The sequence below is a fragment of the Salvelinus fontinalis genome, chromosome 26 (genome assembly GCF_029448725.1).
Source record: "Salvelinus fontinalis isolate EN_2023a chromosome 26, ASM2944872v1, whole genome shotgun sequence".
In the NCBI taxonomy this organism is placed as follows: domain Eukaryota; kingdom Metazoa; phylum Chordata; class Actinopteri; order Salmoniformes; family Salmonidae; genus Salvelinus; species Salvelinus fontinalis.
The window spans coordinates 18,215,680-18,237,198 of NC_074690.1; the positions used below are offsets into that span (position 1 = coordinate 18,215,680).

General features: G+C 42.7%; 1 protein-coding gene across 34 annotated transcripts in view; it reads right to left on the reverse strand.

Annotated features, from left to right (window-relative positions):
• Window positions 1-380: 380 nt before the first annotated feature.
• Window positions 381-21,519, reverse strand: part of LOC129823797 (kinesin-like protein KIF1A) — a 42,624-nt gene continuing 21,485 nt past the window's right edge. For 10 of the 34 annotated variants that reach the window (XM_055882774.1, XM_055882802.1, XM_055882800.1 and 7 more), the window contains 27 exons: window positions 21,394-21,490; window positions 21,105-21,265; window positions 19,731-19,909; window positions 19,434-19,571; window positions 19,034-19,152; window positions 18,801-18,895; window positions 18,541-18,676; window positions 17,576-17,774; window positions 16,149-16,239; window positions 15,854-15,972; window positions 15,702-15,775; window positions 15,487-15,595; window positions 15,302-15,368; window positions 15,118-15,202; window positions 14,680-14,785; window positions 13,132-13,155; window positions 12,170-12,284; window positions 11,897-12,030; window positions 11,708-11,769; window positions 10,549-10,694; window positions 10,064-10,252; window positions 9,783-9,854; window positions 8,519-8,625; window positions 6,725-6,847; window positions 6,245-6,437; window positions 5,828-5,946; window positions 381-5,620 (listed from right to left, as the gene is read on the reverse strand). In XM_055882774.1, coding sequence (XP_055738749.1) covers window positions 5,581-5,620; window positions 5,828-5,946; window positions 6,245-6,437; window positions 6,725-6,847; window positions 8,519-8,625; window positions 9,783-9,854; window positions 10,064-10,252; window positions 10,549-10,694; window positions 11,708-11,769; window positions 11,897-12,030; window positions 12,170-12,284; window positions 13,132-13,155; window positions 14,680-14,785; window positions 15,118-15,202; window positions 15,302-15,368; window positions 15,487-15,595; window positions 15,702-15,775; window positions 15,854-15,972; window positions 16,149-16,239; window positions 17,576-17,774; window positions 18,541-18,676; window positions 18,801-18,895; window positions 19,034-19,152; window positions 19,434-19,571; window positions 19,731-19,909; window positions 21,105-21,265; window positions 21,394-21,490 — 3,099 coding nt within the window. In that variant the 3' untranslated portion in view covers window positions 381-5,580. The remainder of the gene's footprint in view (window positions 5,621-5,827; window positions 5,947-6,244; window positions 6,438-6,724; window positions 6,848-8,518; window positions 8,626-9,782; window positions 9,855-10,063; window positions 10,253-10,548; window positions 10,695-11,707; window positions 11,770-11,896; window positions 12,031-12,169; window positions 12,285-13,131; window positions 13,156-14,679; window positions 14,786-15,117; window positions 15,203-15,301; window positions 15,369-15,486; window positions 15,596-15,701; window positions 15,776-15,853; window positions 15,973-16,148; window positions 16,240-17,575; window positions 17,775-18,540; window positions 18,677-18,800; window positions 18,896-19,033; window positions 19,153-19,433; window positions 19,572-19,730; window positions 19,910-21,104; window positions 21,266-21,393; window positions 21,491-21,519) is intronic. The other 24 variants (XM_055882803.1, XM_055882793.1, XM_055882790.1 and 21 more) reach the window with 14 other exon arrangements.

A 21,519-nucleotide genomic window follows, 5' to 3' on the forward strand; every position in this document is an offset into this window, starting at 1 on the left:
AGTGAATTTATTTAAATTTACTGACTTCCTCAAATGAACTGTAACTCAGTAAAATCAATTAAATTGTTGCATGTGTTTATATTATTGTTCAGTATATTTCATTAGTTGAATTAGATGTTAGTGCTGGGCTGGAGCAAAAACCTGCACACCATGTACAGTAGGGGCCCCAGGAACAGGTCTGAACAACACCACATTAGAGATACTTACGATTTTAGATGTCCAGTTGAGTTATTTTGTTGCTCTCTGAAGTCTAGAAATACATTTATTTTTTACAAATTTCAAATCAGCACGTCCTTGCATCCTTGTATAAGGTAGGATCTATGAGTTTTAGATGATTGGCGATGCCAGACAACAAAATCTAGACAAAGGACACAAGCAAATGTTGCATAAGTTCCACATTTATTTCACTTTATTCTGACAAATTGTTTACGTGTCCACAAACATTAGAAGACACTAGAACTCCAACACTCAAAAGATAACGTGAGCACTGAGATGACATCACAGGCCAGTTATTATGGAACGGGGGTTACATCTGTGCGATCAGACCCACCACAGCCAATCAGGTTCATTATTGACAAGACAAGAGCCAATCAAATGCCAAGGTCAATGCAGAGTCATTTAGGCGGGCGTTTAGTATACGGGGCTGTTTCTATACAGAGCTGCACTGAGGGGGATAGGGCGTCATTAGCAAGCAGTGAGGGAAAGAGAGAGCTGTGTGAAGAAGAGGCAGATCCGCATGCTTGGATCCAGGAAATGTAATGCTACATAAAAAAGCTGTCAAAGCAGTAACAGAATCCATCTGTATTTGTATATATAGCCGGCTCACGGAACTTCAAATGCGCCGTTTTAACTTCTTCTTTGAGGACGGAACTTCAGATATCCTAGCTGTAAGAAGTACCCTAGTTTTAAGAAGTGTCCTAGTTTTAAGAAGTGTCCTAGTTTTAAGAAGCATCTTAGTTTTAAGAAGTACCCTAGTTTTAAGAAGTACCCTGGTTTTAAGAAGTATCCTAGTTTTAAGAAGTACCCTGATTTTAAGAAGTATACTAGTTTTAAGAAGCATCTTAGTTTTAAGATGTACCCTAGTTTTAAGAAGTATCCTAGTTTTAAGAAGTAGAGTTAAGAGTTAGTAGACGCTAAACGCTAAAGCGACAATAGTACAGTTTCAAACAAAACAACATCTCCTTCTTTTGAGGGATAATATTGTAACCCCCAAACAATCTTATGCATTCTGTACATTCTTAATATGATAAATGATGATGTGATGAGTATGACAATTCAATAGCCCTAATATTCCCTACTCACGTAATCCACCTCCAAATAGAAACAATAATTCATAAATAAAGCTTTCTTTTCTTCCATTGGTCGAGCAGGCAAAATAGTGGCATACCAGTGTACACCAAAGTAAAAAATTGCATACAACACACACCAAGATGACCACAACTGGGTCGGCAGGTAGCCTAGTGGTTAAGAGCGTTGGGCCAGTAAGCAAAAGATTGCTTATCCCCGAGCCAACAAGGTGAGAAAAAAACATCTATAGATGTGACCTGGAGCAAGGCACTTAACCTTAACTGCTCATGTAAGACGCTCAGGAAACGAGTGTCTGCTAAATGACAAAAAAAAAAAAACGGATCCACAATATGAAACCCAGTGATAGGTTGTATTTTAAGTAGTTCATAGTATTTATCTTGTGATAGGTTGTATTTAAGTTTCAGCATTCTAGAAACAGAAAACAAAGAACTGTGTGATTTTCCACTGAAACCAATCAACTCTCAATTATTGCACTGCAGTATATACGCAATATATTCCTTATAGGAAGGATATAAGAAGATATGTTCATAATTGAGGATATAAGCGCTTATTAAACATCATTTGAGGAACATCATGTGTGATGTGTATATATGCCATGTCTTGCATGTTGCTCCCTTGCTGTGTCTATCTGAGCATGCTCTGTAGGTTGGCAGGCCTAAGGCATGCATAAAAACCCAACACTGTGTGTTAGATGGGAGAATTGTGTTTGACCAAAACACGAACCTCGCCATACAAACAAGGAACAACAGTAGGACATGATCCAATTGGCTGTCTGGCCATGGCTGGTCTGCTGCACTGACACATGATGTTGCTGTAAACACAACACTAACGCTTGGTTTTCAATAAAGCAAAAGGACGTACAAAAGCATACAACACTCAGACTACGAGACAACAGGCAACTTCAGTTTGAAATTGTCCATCTCCTACGGCTGCTAGACCAACGTAGCACTGAAGAGTCACTTTGCTTCAGTCGGCAGTGCCACCTTGATTCCCTTTGGACTATTCTCGTTTCAGATAGCAGTTTGTGGTCATCTGGGTGTGAAAGAATGGTCACAGCAGCAATAAACCACAGCCAAAGTCTCCAGGATGTGCGACTTCATAACATCTACAGGTTCATACTGTATAGGCTTCTGACACAAGCACCAGGCTGTAAAACAGCTATACAAAAGCAAAGCAGAGGATGTTAGCTGCTACTTTACACAAGAAGCTAGTGTAGTCTATAGACTGTACACATATTAGTCAAAATAGAAACATATGGACACACGGCATCAATATTAGGTTCATAGCATCAGAGTAAATACAAGCTTGCTTCGATACATGTAACATTGAGCTAATGTGGTGGACGTCAATGATATTAAAGTGTGGACTTGATGAAAAACAGGAAAAAGAGAGAGCGAAGTGGAGAAAGGGAGGCACTACCTGGTGCATAGCGATGCACTTTCAGACAACTCGACTGGCGGAAAAAAGGTAAAAAATATCCCACTAACCTATCAATAGAGTATAATCACAGCGTTCTTTTAAATGATTCGATGTACTGTAACCCACCACCATAGAACGCAAAGTAACCCACCACCATAGAACGCAAAGTAACCCACCACCATAGAACGCAAAGTAACCCACCACCATAGAACGCAAAGCAACCCACCACCATAGAACGCAAAGTAACCCACCACCATAGAACGCAAAGTAACCCACCACCATAGAACGCAAAGCAACCCACCACCATAGAAGGCAAAGTAACCCACCACCATAGAACGCAAAGTAACCCACCACCATAGAACGCAAAGCAACCCACCACCATAGAACGCAAAGTAACCCACCACCATAGAACGCAAAGTAACCCACCACCATAGAACGCAAAGCAACCCACCACCATAGAAGGCAAAGTAACCCACCACCATAGAAGGCAAAGTAACCCACCACCATAGAAGGCAAAGTAACCCACCACCATAGAACGCAAAGTAACCCACCACCATAGAAGGCAAAGTAACCCACCACCATAGAAGGCAAAGTAACCCACCACCATAGAACGCAAAGTAACCCACCACCATAGAACGCAAAGTAACCCACCACCATAGAACGCAAAGTAACCCACCACCATAGAACGCAAAGTAACCCACCACCATAGAACGCAAAGCAACCCACCACCATAGAACGCAAAGTAACCCACCACCATAGAAGGCAAAGTAACCCACCACCATAGAAGGCAAAGTAACCCACCACCATAGAACGCAAAGTAACCCACCACCATAGAAGGCAAAGTAACCCACCACCATAGAAGGCAAAGTAACCCACCACCATAGAAGGCAAAGTAACCCACCACCATAGAAGGCAAAGTAACCCACCACCATAGAAGGCAAAGTAACCCACCACCATAGAAGGCAAAGTAACCCACCACCATAGAACGCAAAGTAACCCACCACCATAGAACGCAAAGTAACCCACCACCATAGAACGCAAAGTAACCCACCACCATAGAACGCAAAGTAACCCACCACCATAGAACGCAAAAAACATCCTCTTGCTGGAGAGGAGCCATTCTTAGTGTATCCACGTGGAATATTTCACTTATAAACAAACATTCAGGGCCAATAGCAGAATCGTAGGTTTCGCAAAGGATTACATTAATATCTCACTAAAACCTAGGAGACATTTTTTAAGTCTACATGACAGAGGATATCTTCACTATTTTAAATAGATTGGACTGCTTTGGTTAAAAACAACTGAGTGAATGGGACAGACATCAACTCAAGAGAATAAAGTTGATATAATGCAACAATAAAGTGCCATGCGACAAAACTGGTCAGTGATCCCACACAAATAAATTAAACTGGTCAGTGATCCCACACAAATAAATTAAACTGGTCAGTGATCCCACACAAATAAATTAAACTGGTCAGTGATCCCACACAAATAAATTAAACTGGTCAGTGATCCCACACAAATAAATTAAACTGGTCAGTGATCCCACACAAATAAATTAAACTGGTCAGTGATCCCACACAAATAAATTAAACTGGTCAGTGGTCCCCCACAAATAAATTGAACTAGTCAGTGGTCCCATACAAATACATTAACTGGTCAGTGGTCCCATACAAATAAATTAAACTGGTCAGTGATAAATAAATAAAACTAAAATAACAAATAAATAATGTATATACACAAAGAATATGTAAACGGTCAAGGACACATTGCTCTCCAGTGTGAGTCAGGCAGCTGGCGTATTATATTGCCTAATGCTCTACAAACATGTTACTATGAAATATCAACACAGTGAACTCGCCATTCTCCAAGCATGGAAGGCAAAGAGTCATCCAATTGCCCTATCATATCCCCATTATCCTAATCTGTCCATTACATTATCCAACTATTACAGCACCCCACTTCTATCCCACTGTATACTATCCAAAACCTTGGATATATCACGTTCATCCTATACTGTCTAAAACCTTGGATATATCACGTTCATCCTATACTGTCTAAAACCTTGGATATATCACGTTCATCCTATACTGTCTAAAACCTGGATATATCACGTTCATCCTATACTGTCTAAAACCTTGGATACAAAACAGATGCACCGACAACGAGTTACAGTATGCGACTGGCAGCCATTTCAACATGAGGTAAATGTGGATATGCTGTTTTAACATGAGAACACACACACAGAAACAGATATCTCTTATGAGAGGACTAGAAAAGGGAATATACCATGTCACCATTAATATTTTTCTTATCAGTCTACAGTGTTTATAAGAAATACATGAGTGTTTTTGATCTGGGGTATAATGTACAGTTAGAGTGGGGCGGTAGTAAGTAGCAGGCCATTGGAACTGATAACAACTTGGACTAAAACTTATACACTATAACGTTTCTCTTTGTTTGGAGAAACCCTATGGGGACTGTTAGCATGTTAGATAACGGTAAAGTTTACATGCACATGACAATGGGGTGTCACAACCAGGCACAATACAGCCAGCAGGGGTAAGCCCCACTACACAGGGTTGGGTTGTTAGTTAAGTCTTACATTAAGGGTGTTTAATGGGTAGTTTAAACTGTGCATGTTCCAGGTAACCAGGAAGAGGCTTCAAATAGGGCATCAGCTGGGATGGTTTTAAGTGCAGTTTGGGGAAGTATCAGCGACAGGATGGAGCACTGTAAGGACAGGGAGAGCTGTTTAGATGAACTATATACAGGAGAGGGTCAGTGGAGCTTTGAGATTGTGTTGTTTTTTTGTTTTCTCCCCCCCCCCCCCGGGCGTGTTCCTCTCTCTCACATCCTTGGGCCTGACTTTCTTCTGGAGAGCTTAGACCTTGGGGAGGGAGGGAAAAGAGGGGAGGGTTAATGTTTGACTGAAAATGATCGGGGGGAGACAGTGAATTTGAATTAGAAATTAGCTTGAACAAGTGTTTCCGAGGAGGTTTAACCTGGTAATACACAAAAAATAAAGGTTTGAGAAGGGGTTTTCATTGATGAACATATGCGGTAACAAGGTTGAGCCAGTGAGGGGTTACTATACCTGATAGTTCCGGCGAGCAGGGGGTTAAAAGCATACAGCCAGTCGTGCATCTCCTTGTCATTACTGGCTTGGAGAAGTATTCCACGATGCTCGGTGCACACTGCAAATGTGTTTGGAGTCTAAAAGCAGAAATTATTTAGATCACTAAAAGGATCTGGTAAATTAACTACAATTGGACAGATACAGGAAATCAATGGTATAAAAAATATATTTATTATTATATTTTTTTTTATGTATTTGTCTATAAACAAAAAATATATCCAAGAAGTACATTCCAACAAACATATTAGTGGTATACTGTATTTTTCGTATATCCATTGTATATTTGTAATATATTAGTGATTTATTTGTAAAATGTATATTGTATATTTTTGATATATTTATGATATATTTGGAAGAAGTGTCTGTCAGTCCTACCCGGAGCAGAGTCTGCTTGTCCTCGCTGTATTCCACCTGGGCAGAGGAGAGGTTGATGACAGCGCGCTCCACATTGTCCCTCTCGTTGCGGTACAGGTAGACGTAGGGCCGGCGTACCACCACGTAGCGCTTCACCCAGCCACTGGTGTGAGGCTCCAGGAAGTGCAGGTAGCCTTTCTTCGACACGATGGGGCTGCAGCCCAGGGGAGATAGAAGGACAGTTATATTTCACTTATATATGAAGTAAACATCATATTTTCTTATTTATTGTTGATTTAGTAGAAATACAGCCCATCCGAATAACTTAAGTATTGCTCATATTTTTTCATCTTTATAGTGATTCCAAACAATTAATCTAGCAGAGATATATCATAATTCACCCCAATATCAAACTGTATGCCTCATCTGACCTCTATGGAATCCTGTACAGCAGCCTAGTCCTAGCTGAAATCGCTACGCCCCAGAGTGGTCTGGTCTCACCTGACGCGGATCTCCTGGATGTCAGGGACGAAAGTGCAGCCTCTACCCGGGATCCTCTTCCTATCTACAGGGCTAAAGGGGTCCAGGTCTGGGGTTGAAGCTCCAGAGCTGGGCTCAATGTGTCTGCAGACCAGAGATAACGTTCCATCAATGTTCTCTCAACGTTCTTAAAACATTCTCGGTGCTTTCTCAATGTCCTATCAACGCCCTTTTAACAAAGCTCTTTCTACAAAGCGAATTAATTAATTTGCATATTCAGTGCATTCGGAAAGTATTCAGACCCCTTGATTGTTTCCACATTTTGTTACGTTACAGCCTTATTCTAAATTGGATTCAATACTTTTTTCCCCTCATCAATCTACACACAATACCCCATAATGACAACGCAAAACAGGTTTTAAGAACTTTTTGCAAATGTATTTAAAAAAAAAATGAAATCTCACATTTACATAATTATTCAAGCCCTTTAATCAGTACTTTGTTGAAGCACCTTTGGCAGCAATTACAGCCTCGAGTATTCTTGGGTATGAAGCTACAACTTCGGGAGTATTTCGGGAGTTTCACCCATTCTTCTCTGCAGATCCTCTCAAGCTCGGTGGGGAGCTTTTTTCAGGTCTCTCCAGAGATGTTCGATCGAGTTCAAGTCTGGGCTCTGGCTGGGCCACTCAAGGACAGTCAGAGACTTGTCCCGAAGCCACTCCTGCGTTTTCTTGGCTGTGTGCTTCGGGTCATTGTCCTGTTGGAAGGTGACCATCGCCCCAGTCTGAGGTCCTGAGCGCTCTAAAGCAGGTTTTCATCAAGGATCTCTCTGTACTTTGCTCTGTTCATCTTGCCCTCAATACTGACCAGTCTCCCAGTCCCTGCCTCTGAAAACCCCCAGAGCATGATGCTGCCACCACCATGCTTCACCGTAGGGATGGTGCCAGGTTTCCCCCAGATGTGACGCTTGGCATTCAGGCCAAAGAGTTCGATCTTGGTTTCATCAGACCAACGAATCTTGTTTCTCATGGTCTGAGAGTCCTTTAGGCAAACTCCAAGCAGGCTGTCATGTGCCTTACTGAGGAGTGGCCTCCGTCTGGCCACTCTACCTTTAAGGCCTGAGTGGTGGAGTGCTGCAGAGATGGTTGTCCTTCTGGAAGTTTCTCCCATCTCCACAGAGGAACTCTGGAGCTCTGTCCGAGTGACCATCGGGTTCTTGGTCACCTCCCTGACCAAGGCCATTCTCCCCCGATTGCTCAGTTATGCCAGGCGGCCAGCTCTAGGAGAGTCTTGGTGGTTCCAAACTTATTCCATTTAAGAATGATGGAGGCCACTGTGTTCTTGGGGACCTTCAATGCTGCATACATTTTTTGGTGCTCTTCCCCAGATCTGTGCCTCGAAACAATCCTGTCTCAGAGCTCTATGGACAATTCCTTTGACCTCATGGCTTGGTTTTTGCTCTGACATGCACTGTCAACTGTGGGACCCTATAGACAATCTTATATAGATGATCGATGGAGCTCAATTTCGAGTCATAGCAAATGGTGTGAATACTTACGTAAATAAGATATTTCTGTTTCTTATTTTTATAATTATTTCTAAAAACCTGTTTTTGTGTTGTCATCATGGGGTATTATGTGTAGATTGATGAGGAAAAACATTTATTTAATCCATTTTAGAATAAGGCTGTAATATAACAGAATGAGGAAAAGTCAAGGGGTCTGAATACTTTCCGTATACTACTTGTCAACAGCAGGTCTGGGGTGAATAAACTGGGAGTGAGGGGTGACAGTTGAAAGGTGAAAGGACACATACCTGATGTCATAATGTCCCTCCACCAATGAGGGGCAAGTAGAGGACGGCGTTAGCGTGCTCAGACCAGAAGAGGACGGTGACATCAGCAACGCTGACATCTCAGACAGCTGAAATACATACACACAAGCATACACAGATAATCACACACACACACACACACACACACATACAAACAAACATGAACATATACACACACAAAATAAGCACACACAAACACGCACATACAATGACACCATTATACATTCATCAACAGTTCCCATGTATTGCATTTGGAGGGTCTGCAAGGTCTATGACAGAATCTGATACTCATCAAGTAATCCAATGAGATCATGAGAGGACATGTGTTTCAGCCCCAGGCTTTGGTTACACATGTAGAGACAACATGCTGTAGTAGGGACAGAGAAGCCTGACATTCTCTGAGACGGGGGTGGGAGGAGAGGGGGGGGTTGGAGGAGAGGGGGCTAAGGGTGAGAATGAGAACATGTGTAGGTTGGGTGAAGGATTCCATAGAACAGAAGTAAATCATTGGAAAAGATGGGACCTCAGGGGAAGGGGTTTACGAGTGATGATGAGCAACTGAATATTAATTAATTAAGAGTGAGGTGAATAAGGTAGTTATTTTGTTTTAAGGTTAAGTTCTTCATTAGAATGTATTTCCTTGTTAGAATTCAGTTATTTGTTAGAGTTTAGTTCTTTGTTTAACAAATAAGTAAATGATCAGAAAGGCTGCGTGTGTCAACTAGACAGGGGATCAGGGGGGGAAGGATGTAGATGACAGATTTCTTGGGTGGGATCAGTGAGAGTGGGTTGGAATCTATAGGGGGCACGTTTGATGGTATACAAAGTGCTTTGGGCTAGGGGTTGGCTGGGCAAAAGTATCCTGCACGGTGTACTGTGAGTTGGTTATAAAAGGGGTTAAAGGGCCTGGGGGCTGTGTTAACAGGACTGGGGGCTGTAAGTGGGTTATAGAGGGGGTTAACGGGCCTGGGGCCTGTATGTGGGTTATAGAGGGGGTTAACGGGACTGGGTTCTGTAATTGGGTTATAGAGGGGGTTAAAGGGCCTGGGAGCTGGGTTCTGTAAGTGGGATATAGAGGGGGTTAAAGGGCATGGGTGCTGGGTACTATAAGTGGGTTATAGAGGGAGTTAAAGGGCCTGGGGGCTGGGTTCTGTAATTGGGTTATAGAGGGGGTTAACAGGCTTGGGGGCTGGGTTCTGTAAGTGGATTATAGAGGGGGTTAACAGGCCTGGGGGCTGGGGCTCACCTTGCTCTCACTGGCACTGCTGCTCACCTGGCTGTACTCCCTGTTGAAGGTGTGCATGAGCAACCGCAGACACTGAGACCCCAGAAGGAGGAGAGGAGGAGAGGAGGAGAGGAGGAGAGGAGGAGAGGAGGAGCAGAAAAATGTATTATTATTACTAATAATCACAACCATTAAAAGTCCAAAAAAGAGAGAGAACCAGAAAGTGTTCTGGTAAGCAAGCGTTGTATTAGGAGCTCCAAGGTAGGCCTGGTTCCTAATAGAAGCCAGGGACTTGTAGTCACCTTGGCAGCCAGCTCCCTTTGCCTCTGGCTGGGGCTTTCCAGGGCAGGACTGCCCCCGAGGCTGTAGCTGAGGATGGGGCTCTTGGCAAAGTCGCTGATGTCGCCACTCTTGCAGAGCGCGTCCTGCCCCGCGGCCAGGGTGGCCTCTAGTTTCTCCCGCAGTAGCAGGTAATGCCTGGTCTTCTCTACCTGTTATGACACACAAAGAAACTGCTGAGTCTCTGGCACAAAATGGCCACTATCCATTATCCAGGTGAGTGACTCATTGGTGAGTAGTACCGCCACACAATACTATTTTGAAAACAGCTACTGTTTATGAATGGAAACATAATTTATTATTTATTATTCAGACCACATTTCAATGGCAAAGTATTGTTTGTTTATTTCATTCATTCATTCATTCATTGACTAACTATCAGACTTGACTCCACCCCTCTGAATTCCGGCCCACCCACCCTACAGACCCTACCAATCCCAGGCCTCACCTCCTGCAGCAGGCTGAGTTTCTCCAGCTCCCACTGGTGGTCCAGGATGAGGCTGTCGCTACGGGGCCTCCACCCAGCCAGGTTCTCCTCTCCACGGACGTATGCCACTGAAGTGTCCAAGACGCGCCGGCGCCGCCGCTGCATGCCTGAGGGTAAAAAAGGGTCAAGAGACAGCAATGTCAAATATAAAAACAGAACTACGTTTATGTACTGCATATATACTGCCCAAATACTACCCATATACTGTCCATATACTGTCTATATACTGTCTATATACTGCCTATATACTGTCTATAGACTGCCTATATAATGTCTCTATACTGCCTATATACTGTCTATATACTGCCTATATACTGCTCATATACTGCCCATATACTGCCCATGTACTGCCTATATACTGTCTATATACTGCCCATATACTGCCTATATACTGCCTATATTCTGCCTATATATGGATATACTGCCTATATACTGCTCATATACTGCCCATGTACTGCCTATATACTGCCTATATACTGCCTATATACTGTCTATATACTGCCTATATACTGCTCATATACTGCCCATATACTGCCCATATACTGCCTATATACTGTCTATATACTGTCTATATACTGCCTATATATGGATATACTGTCTATATACTGTCTATATACTGTCTATATACTGCCTATATATGGATATACTGTCTATATACTGTCTATATACTGCCAGAACACACTGGGGATGTGGGTTGTAGCTCATTCCAGATTTATCTCCAGATAGAGTGAACTGTTAAATTGACAGTTGCACACACAAGTTGGATGAAATGCAGCCCAGATGCTTGTGTAGAATTAAGCAATAAGGCACTAGGGGGTGTGGTATATGGCCAATATACCACGACGGCTAAGGGCTGTTCCTGGGAACGACGCAACGCGGACTGCCTGGATACAACCCTTAGCCATGGTAGATTGGACATAATACCACAAAGCTCCGAGGTGCCTTATTGCTATTATAAACTGGTTACCAACGTAATTAGAGCAGAAAAATACATGTATTGTCATACCCATGGTATACGGTCTGATATACCACGGCTGTCAGCCAATCAGCATTCAGTGCTCGAACCAACCAGTTTATAATTGTGTTTATAATCAAGCATTCTGCCATTCCTTTAATCTACCTGGACTTCCGGCATCGGCGACATGGCAGAGACTGACTTCATACACTCCAGTGACACGGTTGCTGAGGAAGAGAGAACAGAGTTAGTACTGTCAGATTCCACAGAGAGGGCTTGAGGTGGGGCCTACCCATATAGAGATATATAACCTGGAATAATACGTTCTAATTCTATTTCTACGGGCCTAGCTACCTCTCTGAGGGCCTTAGGCAGCCGGTGCTGAAAAGGTTTCTAATGGAGCGAGAGGCGGGGAGCTTGGCGTCACGGGAGTAGAACACCATACAGAAGTCTTTGGTGATCACCGTCGGCTGGGTGCAGTTCTCCATCTGAAAGGAATGGACCAGAACCAGCATTTAACTCACAGCACTTTAAATTGTAGTGTACAGGCTAACTCACCACTTCCCCCCCATCAATATAGAGCCAACCTGGGTGATGTTTCAGGGTTGCAGCGAGGGAAATGTTTACCTCTAGGTAGGCTGAGAGGGTGATGTAGATCTTCTCTCCATAGGGAGTGACGCGGTTCAGAAGGAGGGAGTTGTGCATGGAGCTGTCCCATGCTGCCTCAAACCGGTAAAACGTCCTGTAGGTAAACACAAAGGAAAAAGTGAGTGGTTTTTGTGTATAGCACAGGAGGCTGGTGGTACCTTAATTGGGGAGGACGGGCACGTGGTAATGGCCAGAGCGGAATTAGTGGAAAGGTATCAGCAACATCAAACGCATGGTTTCCGTGCGTTTGATACCATTCCATTCGCTCCATTCCAGCCATTATTATGAGCCGTCCTCCCTTCAGCAGCCTCCACTGGTGTATAGACGTTGTTTTGTCAATGATGAATGAATGGAAACATGTAGTATGACTTTCCTTCATCGGCATAGATCAGGCAATATCAAGAGGAAAATGTATTCAGTTGTGCAAGCCCCTCAAAGACAAGGGGTACTGAAACAAACTCTATACATGGACAGAAACAACAGCTTTGAATTCACTGCTAAGCGTCAAGCCAAATGAACATGTCGGGTTAAAACTGCAGAAAAAGTTAGAAATAAAACAACAAAAAGCAAAGAAACAAAGAGTTGAGAAGGAGAAAGGTTGTATAAAGAGAGGAGAGAAGGAGAAAGGTTGTATAAAGAGAGGAGAGAAGGAGAAAGGTTGTATAAAGAGAGGAGAGAAGGAGAAAGGTTGTATAAAGAGAGGAGAGAAGGAGAAAGGTTGTATAAAGAGAGGAGAGAAGGAGAAAGGTTGTATAAAGAGAGGAGAGAAGGAGAAAGGTTGTATAAAGAGAGGAGAGAAGGAGAAAGGTTGTATAAAGAGAGGAGAGAAGGAGAAAGGTTGTATAAAGAGAGGAGAGAAGGAGAAAGGTTGTATAAAGAGAGGAGAGAAGGAGAAAGGTTGTATAAAGAGAGGAGAGAAGGAGAAAGGTTGTGTGTTATACCTATGGTCAACTCCCAGGGAAACACTGCAATACAGCGAAGCACAAAGAGAAGAGGACGAGCGGGTTAAACAAGCAGCTTGGCTGAGGATTTCACAGCAGCAAAGTGACCAAAATATACAGTGTTAATATACAACAACAAATTAAAAGAGAAAAATAGACATATTGCAGCAGAACATTATGGAAAATCATATTCAGCTGTTGTTGTGAAAGAGAGAAACAAGCTAAAGCCATTGATTCATAACTACAGTATGTCCAGTATGCACAGCATGCACAATATGTCCAGTATGCACAGCATCCACAGTATGTCCAGTATGTACAGTATGTCCAGTATACACAGTATGTACAGTATACACAGTATATCCAGTATGCACAGTATGTATAGCATGTACAGTATGTACAGTATATCCAGTATGTACAGTATTTACAGCATGTACAGTATGTACAGTATGTCCAGTATGTACAGTATATCCAGTATGTACAGTATGTCCAGTATGTACAGTATGTCCAGTATGCACAGTATGTACAGCATGTACAGTATGTACAGTATATCCAGTATGTACAGTGTGTCCGGTATATTCAGTATGCACAGTATGTACAGTATGTCCAATATGTACAGTATATCCAGTATGTACAGTATGTCCGGTATATTCAGTATGCACAGTATGTACAGTATGTCCAGTATGTACAGTATATCCAGTATGTACAGTATGTCCGGTATATTCAGTATGCACAGTATGTATAGTATGCACAGTATGTCCAGTATGTACAGTATGTATAGTATGCACAGTATGTCCAGTATGTACAGTATGTATAGTATGCACAGTATGTCCAGTATGTCCAGTATGTACAGTATGTCCAGTATGTCCAGTATGTCCAATATGTCCAGTATGTACAGTATGTCCAATATGTCCAGTATGTACAGTATGTCCAGTATGTCCAGTATGTACAGTATGTACAGTATGTCCAGTATGTACAGTATGTCCGGTATATTCAGTATGCACAGTATGTTCAGTATGTACAGTATGTCCGGTATATTCAGTATGCACAGTATGTATAGTATGCACAGTATGTCCAGTATGTACAGTATGTATAGTATGCACAGTATGTCCAGTATGTACAGTATGTATAGTATGCACAGTATGTCCAGTATGTCCAGTATGTACAGTATGTCCAGTATGTACAGTATGTATAGTATGCACAGTATGTCCAGTATGTACAGTATGTATAGTATGCACAGTATGTCCAGTATGTACAGTATGTCCGGTATATTCAGTATGCACAGTATGTCCAGTATGTCCAGTATGTACAGTATGTCCAATATGTACAGTATGTCCGGTATATTCAGTATGCACAGTATGTATAGTATGCACAGTATGTCCAGTATGTACAGTATGTATAGTATGCACAGTATGTCCAGTATGTCCAGTATGTACAGTATGTCCAGTATGTCCAGTATGTCCAATATGTCCAGTATGTACAGTATGTCCAATATGTCCAGTATGTACAGTATGTCCAGTAAAAAGCTGAGAAAGAGGAAATCATACGTACTTGTCGTCATACGAGGGCCAGACGTAGCCTGCAGACAAGATGTTGAGGGAGAGGATGTTTGGGTCAATGATGGTCTCGTCAGCCTCCGGAGTATTCCGGATACGCCCTGAGAGAGGTCAAAGGTCAAAAGTCAGAGATGGATATTTATGATCCACCTGACACAGCCAGAAGAGAACTGGCTACCCCTCAGAGCCTGGTTCCTCTCTAGGTTTCTAGGGAGTTTTTCCTAGCCACCGTGTTTCTACATCTGCAATCTTTGATGTTTGGGGTTTTAGGCTGAGTTTCTATATAGCACTTTGTGACATCTGCTGATGTAAAAAGGCCTCTACAAATACATTTGATTGATCGATTGATGTACTGTAAAGATGGAGCTAGTGGATCTTTATTGTCATTATGCTCTGTTGTCTCCTAATAAAGCATTCTTCCAGCCATACTCACCCACCACCAGCTCCTTGACCTCCTTCCACTCTACGTCATTTCCTGTCTCGTGTGCTATGGTAACTGTGATTCTCCTCTGGATGCCCTGTGGACAGGTCACCACACAGGAAGTCAACACTGGGCCTTGAATAACTGAGAAATAGATTCAAATCAACTCCCCTCTGAAAATGTTGCAATTCTTTACCTGGTGAAGGAGGAAGGTTCCATGGCAAGGCATGCCACCTCTGTGGTCCACCACTGAAGGGATATAGCTGAGGACAAACACAGAACAAATGTACAAACTATATGAGTAGATTATGATTGTTGTGTCCATTTGATTCCTTGATATGAGCGGGGAAGTAAGGAAACAGATGTAAGATTTGTGCTCACTCTCCGTTGGCCTCCAGCTCACAGATCTCAAAGAAGGCCATGAGGTCATATTTGGAGTGACATGGGCCTGCCATGGAGCGAGTCAAGGTGTTTAGCTTGGTGGCCGGCACTGTGAAACAGAAGGAATGAATCTGGCCTGGTTAACGTTCTGGCACTGTGACAAAATACTTTGCTAAGATAAAGAGAAGGACACAATGCCATGTTTGACCCCTCACCTGGTTTAGACAAGGGCATGACCCTCGGGAATTGCCTCCTAGAAGGTCGAAGGGGACTGTAAAAAAAGTGTGAACTTTTAAAATTGACTATTTTAGCAAGACAGTGAAACAGGATCATTTGAAGAAGAAGAGAACAAGTAGAGTTTTATCACCTGATGAGGTCTTTGCAGAGAGGTGGGAACGGCTGTTTCTGGTAGTGACCAAACACCTCGAAGACGATGGGCTGGGTCTTGATATACTCCACAAATGACTTGGTGACCTCTACCGTGATCTAATAGACAAATCAAAAGCAAGGTTAGCCATCACTCAATAAGGCCTGTAACAATGGATGATACGAGGAAATAACAAAATGAATTAATGAATTAATGGTAATATCATAGAAATGAGACTTGCAGTAACCTATTAGTTGTAATGAATAAGAATATATTGTTTCTGGTCAGTGCTTACATTCTGTACATGGTAGAATCCCAGAGGAGGTCCCCTGCCAGTGTTCTTCAGTGGCTCAGTGGAGAACGCCTCGTCATGTCGGTGGATGAAGCTGGAAGTAGAAAAACACATTCAATCAATATTAAATATTCATTCATCATGTACATTGAGTTTATACAAAACAATATACATTAAACTACTGCAATGTGACATTACTAATATACACTTAGTGTACAAAACATCTTTCCATGACATAGACTGACCAGGTGAAAGCTATGAGCCCTTATTGATGTCACTTGTTAAATCCACTTCAATCAGTGTAGATGAAGGGGAGGAGACCGGTTAAAGAAGGATTTTTAAGCCTTGGGGCAACTGAGACATTCACAGGGTGAATGGACAAGACAAAAGATTTAAGTGCCTTTGAATGGGGTATGGTTGTAGGTGCCAGGCCCACCAGTTTGTGTCAAGAACTGCAACACTGCTGGGTTTTTCACACTCAACAGTTTTCTGTATCAAGAATGGTCCACCACCCAAAGGACATCCAGCCATTGGAGTCAACTTGGGCCAGCATCCCTGTGCAATGCTTTTGACACCTTGTAGAGGCCATGCCGCGACAAATTTAGGCTGTTCTGAGGACAAAAGGGAAAGTGTTCTTAATATTTTTTACACTCAGTGTATACTATTTACTACTCTCAATATCCTGCACTGATTATGAGCACATTTGATGGAAACTTGTCTTTCACCGTCGGACGAGTCTGCCATAGGAATAACACTAACTCTTAGGAATAACACCAACCATTATAAATAACACTAACCCTTAGGAATAACACCAACCATTATAAATAACACTAACCCTTAGGAATAACACTAACCCTTAGGAATATCAATAACCCTTAGGAATAACACTAACCCTTATAAATAATAACCCTTAGGAATAACACTAACCCTTATAAATAACACTAACCCTTAGGAATATCAATAACCCTTAGGAATAACACTAACCCTTATAAATAACCCTAACCCTTAGAAATAACACTAACTCTTAGGAATAACACTAACCCTTAGGAATAACACTAACCCTTAGGAATAACATTAACCATATGATTTAAGTTTGTTTAAATCAAGAGAGGATGTGGTGGTTTCTGGATAGAGAGAAGTGACAGGTCCTGAATGGCATGGCATTGTGATAGCATAGCTATGAGACAATTAGAATACGAGGACTGCCTGAGTTAAAGTACCTGAACCATAGACACTTGTAGTTGTTCCTAAAAAGAGATTTTAGAAACAAATGCCCCCATATGCAACGTCATCATCATCATCATTCAAAATGCTTTTCCTCGCTGACATCTTGTCAAGTCTCTCTCAAAAACATTGAACCTAAACCTCAAGACACTTCCTGGCCAAATAAAGTCTAAAATACATAAAAAAGTTGTGTGGGAGGCACTAACTTGAACTGGCAGAAGATATCGGCATATTCAGCAGAGATGCTGGAGGCTTGCAGCACGGTGACCCTGAAGGTGAAAGTGGATCCGATGCGGAGGTGGGACAGGGCCTTCTCCTGGTTCAGCTCCAGGGGTAGTTCCAGACCCAGAACCCCCTTTAACGGGCTCTGAGGGGCCTCCGGAGTGGCTGTGATGGGGGACAAGTCTGTGGTCATAGTGAGTACATGTCGACCTTTCAGTTAACATTTAATGTACATATTATGGTTTATTTGGATAGGAAGCGATACGAAATACATCGACACATTGAATAAACAATTATCCAATGCATGATTGGCTATGAAAAGCCAACTGACATTTACTCCTGAGATGCTGACTTGTTGCACCCTTGACAACTACTGTGATTATTATTATTTGACCATGCTGGTCATTTATGAACATTTTAACATCTTGGCCATGTTCTGTTATAATCTCCACCCGGCACAGCCAGAAGAGGACTGGCCACCCCTCATAACCTGGTTCCTCTCTAGGTTTCTTCCTAGGTTTTGGCCTTTCTAGGGAGTTTTTCCTAGCCACCGTGCTTCTACACCTGCATTGCTTGCTGTTTGGGGTTTTAGGCTGGGTTTCTGTACAGCACTTTAATATATCAGCTGATGTAAGAAGGGCTATATAAATACATTTGATTTGATTACACCCTAGATAGGCTTACATAAATAGGTCTTCTCTAAACATATTTGTGCGTATAATATCTGAGGACCACAGTGGGAATAAGTCCTTGACTTTGTTTGTCATCCTCAATGATTTGTACTGTTGGCGCTGCCATTGTACACCATTGATTATCTATTTATAGTAGAAAGGGGGGGCCTAACATTGAGACCACACTTGCAATGCCAACAGAACTTCCATAACACATTATATTATAGAGAAATCAGGTGTGATGATGATGAAGATGATGATGACGAAGATGCCCTCACCAGCACAGGTGTTGTTGTTGACCTCGTCAGGGTCAGCTCCTATGTCAGAGGTCTGTCCCTCCCCCTCAACAAAGCGGAGCTCCTCTTGGGAGGTGTTAGAGTGGGACATGCTGCCAGAACACGACTCTGTCTGGAACTGACCAGACAAACACTTGATATGATATATATTATAACCATTTTAGATAATGACACTCTACTGTTTTAGATACAGCATGCAGACAGTGGCTTGGCAAGTACTCAAGTTTTATATCATCTCTTACTGATTCTACCTTCTCAAACTGTTGGTCCTCAAAGGAGATCTTGGCAGTTCCTGACTGTCTGACACCAGAGCCATAGTCAGGGGCTTCTTCATCAGCTGGGGAGAGAAGACAGCTGGTTGGTTACGACTCCAAACACTCAACAAATACTAGAAGCATCCATAAACAAACTGTAATAGCTGTTGTATCACTCTGTCTCAGTCTTTCTCAGTTTCACAAGAGTCAACTCTCTGTACCTGAGATGGCCTGGACTGCCACCCTGAGGAAGCCCTTCACCTCTCCCTTCTCACTGACGATGGCCACACGGTGCACCAGGGGCACGGGGTACAGCAGGTTACTCAGGTACACAAAGGCCCTGCGGACGGTGACAGAGAAGGAGAGGGGCAGCAGGAACAGACACAGGGCAATCATTTCAGAGCGTCATAGAATCTTGAGGTGGTCTCTAGTGGGGTTAAGTCTACTAGCCCGGGCCCTGTTCAAATATTTTTCATGTGTATCATCCCCTCTGTATCTGTATCGTATTGGATCTGTTTCCATCCTTTTGCTCTCATAATGAAAACACTGGCTGCTTAGTGATTACCTCAAGGAAGTGGAAAGACGGCTACATTTGAAAAGAACAGGGCCTGGGTGACTGACCTGCCCACCAGACGGAACCATGGGAAGCGGTCATAGAAGGGGTCTCCCCCGGTCAGGGCCTGGTCACAGTCCTCCACAGTGCTGCTAGGCACCTCCGCCGCACGGTCGTACATCTCCCTCATCAGGTCCAGCCTCTGCCTATAAGGGGCAGAACAATCAACACACAGTCAGCACAGATTACATCAAACCAACAGACACAGTAAAGTAGATGCTGGGTAACATAAACCTATATAGTCCTAAATACCAGAGCTATGCAAAATAAACCTGTACAAACTCCCACGATCCCCCCAAACATACCTGAGTTTCTCCAGGGTCCAGTAGTGTGTGGCCCCGTTCTTCTGGTCCTGGACCTCCACTGCTACAATGGTGCGGGGGAAGGGCTGTCTCTCCCTCTCCTTGGTCACGCTGTGGGGCAGCAGGTCCGGGGGCAGTGGGGAGTACAGTGTGTCGGTCAGCAGCACAAACTGGAACTGGACCTGCAAAGGAGAGAGTGGATCATTTTAATATTTTGCCACATTAGCAACAAAATAGTTTTGTTTTAGAATGTTGTTGTCAAATCTCATTTCACTGACTCATCGAACCGATTGACAATTGTAAAGGTTCAACAACTACGCAAGTTTTTTTTTGTTGCAATACCAGTCTTTGCTGACACGTTGAATGGATTTACAGTTTCCTAAGACAGTTAACATTTTTACATTTTAGTCATTTAGCAGAAGCTCTTATCGAGAGCGACTTACAGCAGTGAGTACATATATTTTTTTCATACTAAGAATAGTACCCGTCTGATTCTGTGCACACTCATTTGGCAGATTGACTGAACTGATTAACAACGCAGTTTCATTTTACTGATAGCTGACAGTTTCACCATTGAATCTTTGTTCTACTTTATAGATATAATGTACAGTGATCTCCAAAAGGTATTGGGACAGTGACGCATTTGTTGTTGTCTTGGCTCTGTACTCCTGCACTTTGGATTTGAAATGATACTTTGTGCCTAATAGAAATTAATGGTAAATAATGTATTGTGTCATTATGGAGTCACTTTTATAGTAAATAAGAATATAATTTATTACCATTCATTTCTATTGGGCACAAAATAATCTGAAACACAACCAAAAAAACAGCAAATGCATCTAACAAGTGTGTAGAGTCACAAGCTTTATGTAGTCATTGTGTGCTAGGAATATGGGACCAAATACTCAACTTTTGACTACTTAAATACACATATGTGTGAATTTGTTCCAATACTTTTGGTCCCCTAAAATGAGTGGACTATGTACAAAAAGCGCTGTAATTTCTAACTGGTTGACCTGATATGAATACAAAATACCCTCAAATTAAAGCTGACTGTCTGCCGTTCAACCACATGGTCGTTGTATCATTCCAAAGTGCTGGAATACAGAGCCAAAACAACAACAAATGTGTCACTGTCCCAATACTTTTGGAGCTCACTGTATATTTATTTTTCTTTTACCTTTATTTAACTAGGCAAGTCAGTTAAGAACAAATTGTTATTTTCAACGACGGCCTAGGAACAGTGGGTAAACTGCCTTGTTCAGGGGCTCAGGGATTTGAGCTCGGGGATTTGATCTTGCAACCTTTCGGTTACTAGTCCAACGCTCTAACCACTAGGCTACCTGCCACCCCAAAATATAATGACAGTGTACCTACCTTCTTCTTGAGCTCCACACTGATGGCGTTGGCTTCCTTGAGGAAGATGGCGTTTCCCCACAGCAGGTCCCTGAGGGAGGTAAACTGGTAGAAACGCCACTTACGGAATGCCCACAGTGCAAGCTCCGTCTCACACTTGGTCCATGGAACTATGGGAAAAACTTCAAACATTCCATCATTCTAAAAATATTCCATTGTCTGGCCTCAGCAACGGGCATCTTATTTCAAAACGATTGTAAAAATTTGAAAAAGTGTGGTCTAGGTGGATAACTGTCAATCACTGTCTCACCTTCTTCCTCAGGCTCCTCCTCTTCCTCTGGGGGCTCCAGGCAACGGGAGTTTCTGTCCACCTGTTTCTGCAGGGCCTCCAGTTTACTCTCATAGTCCTAGGAGAGACCATGGTACAGACACATCA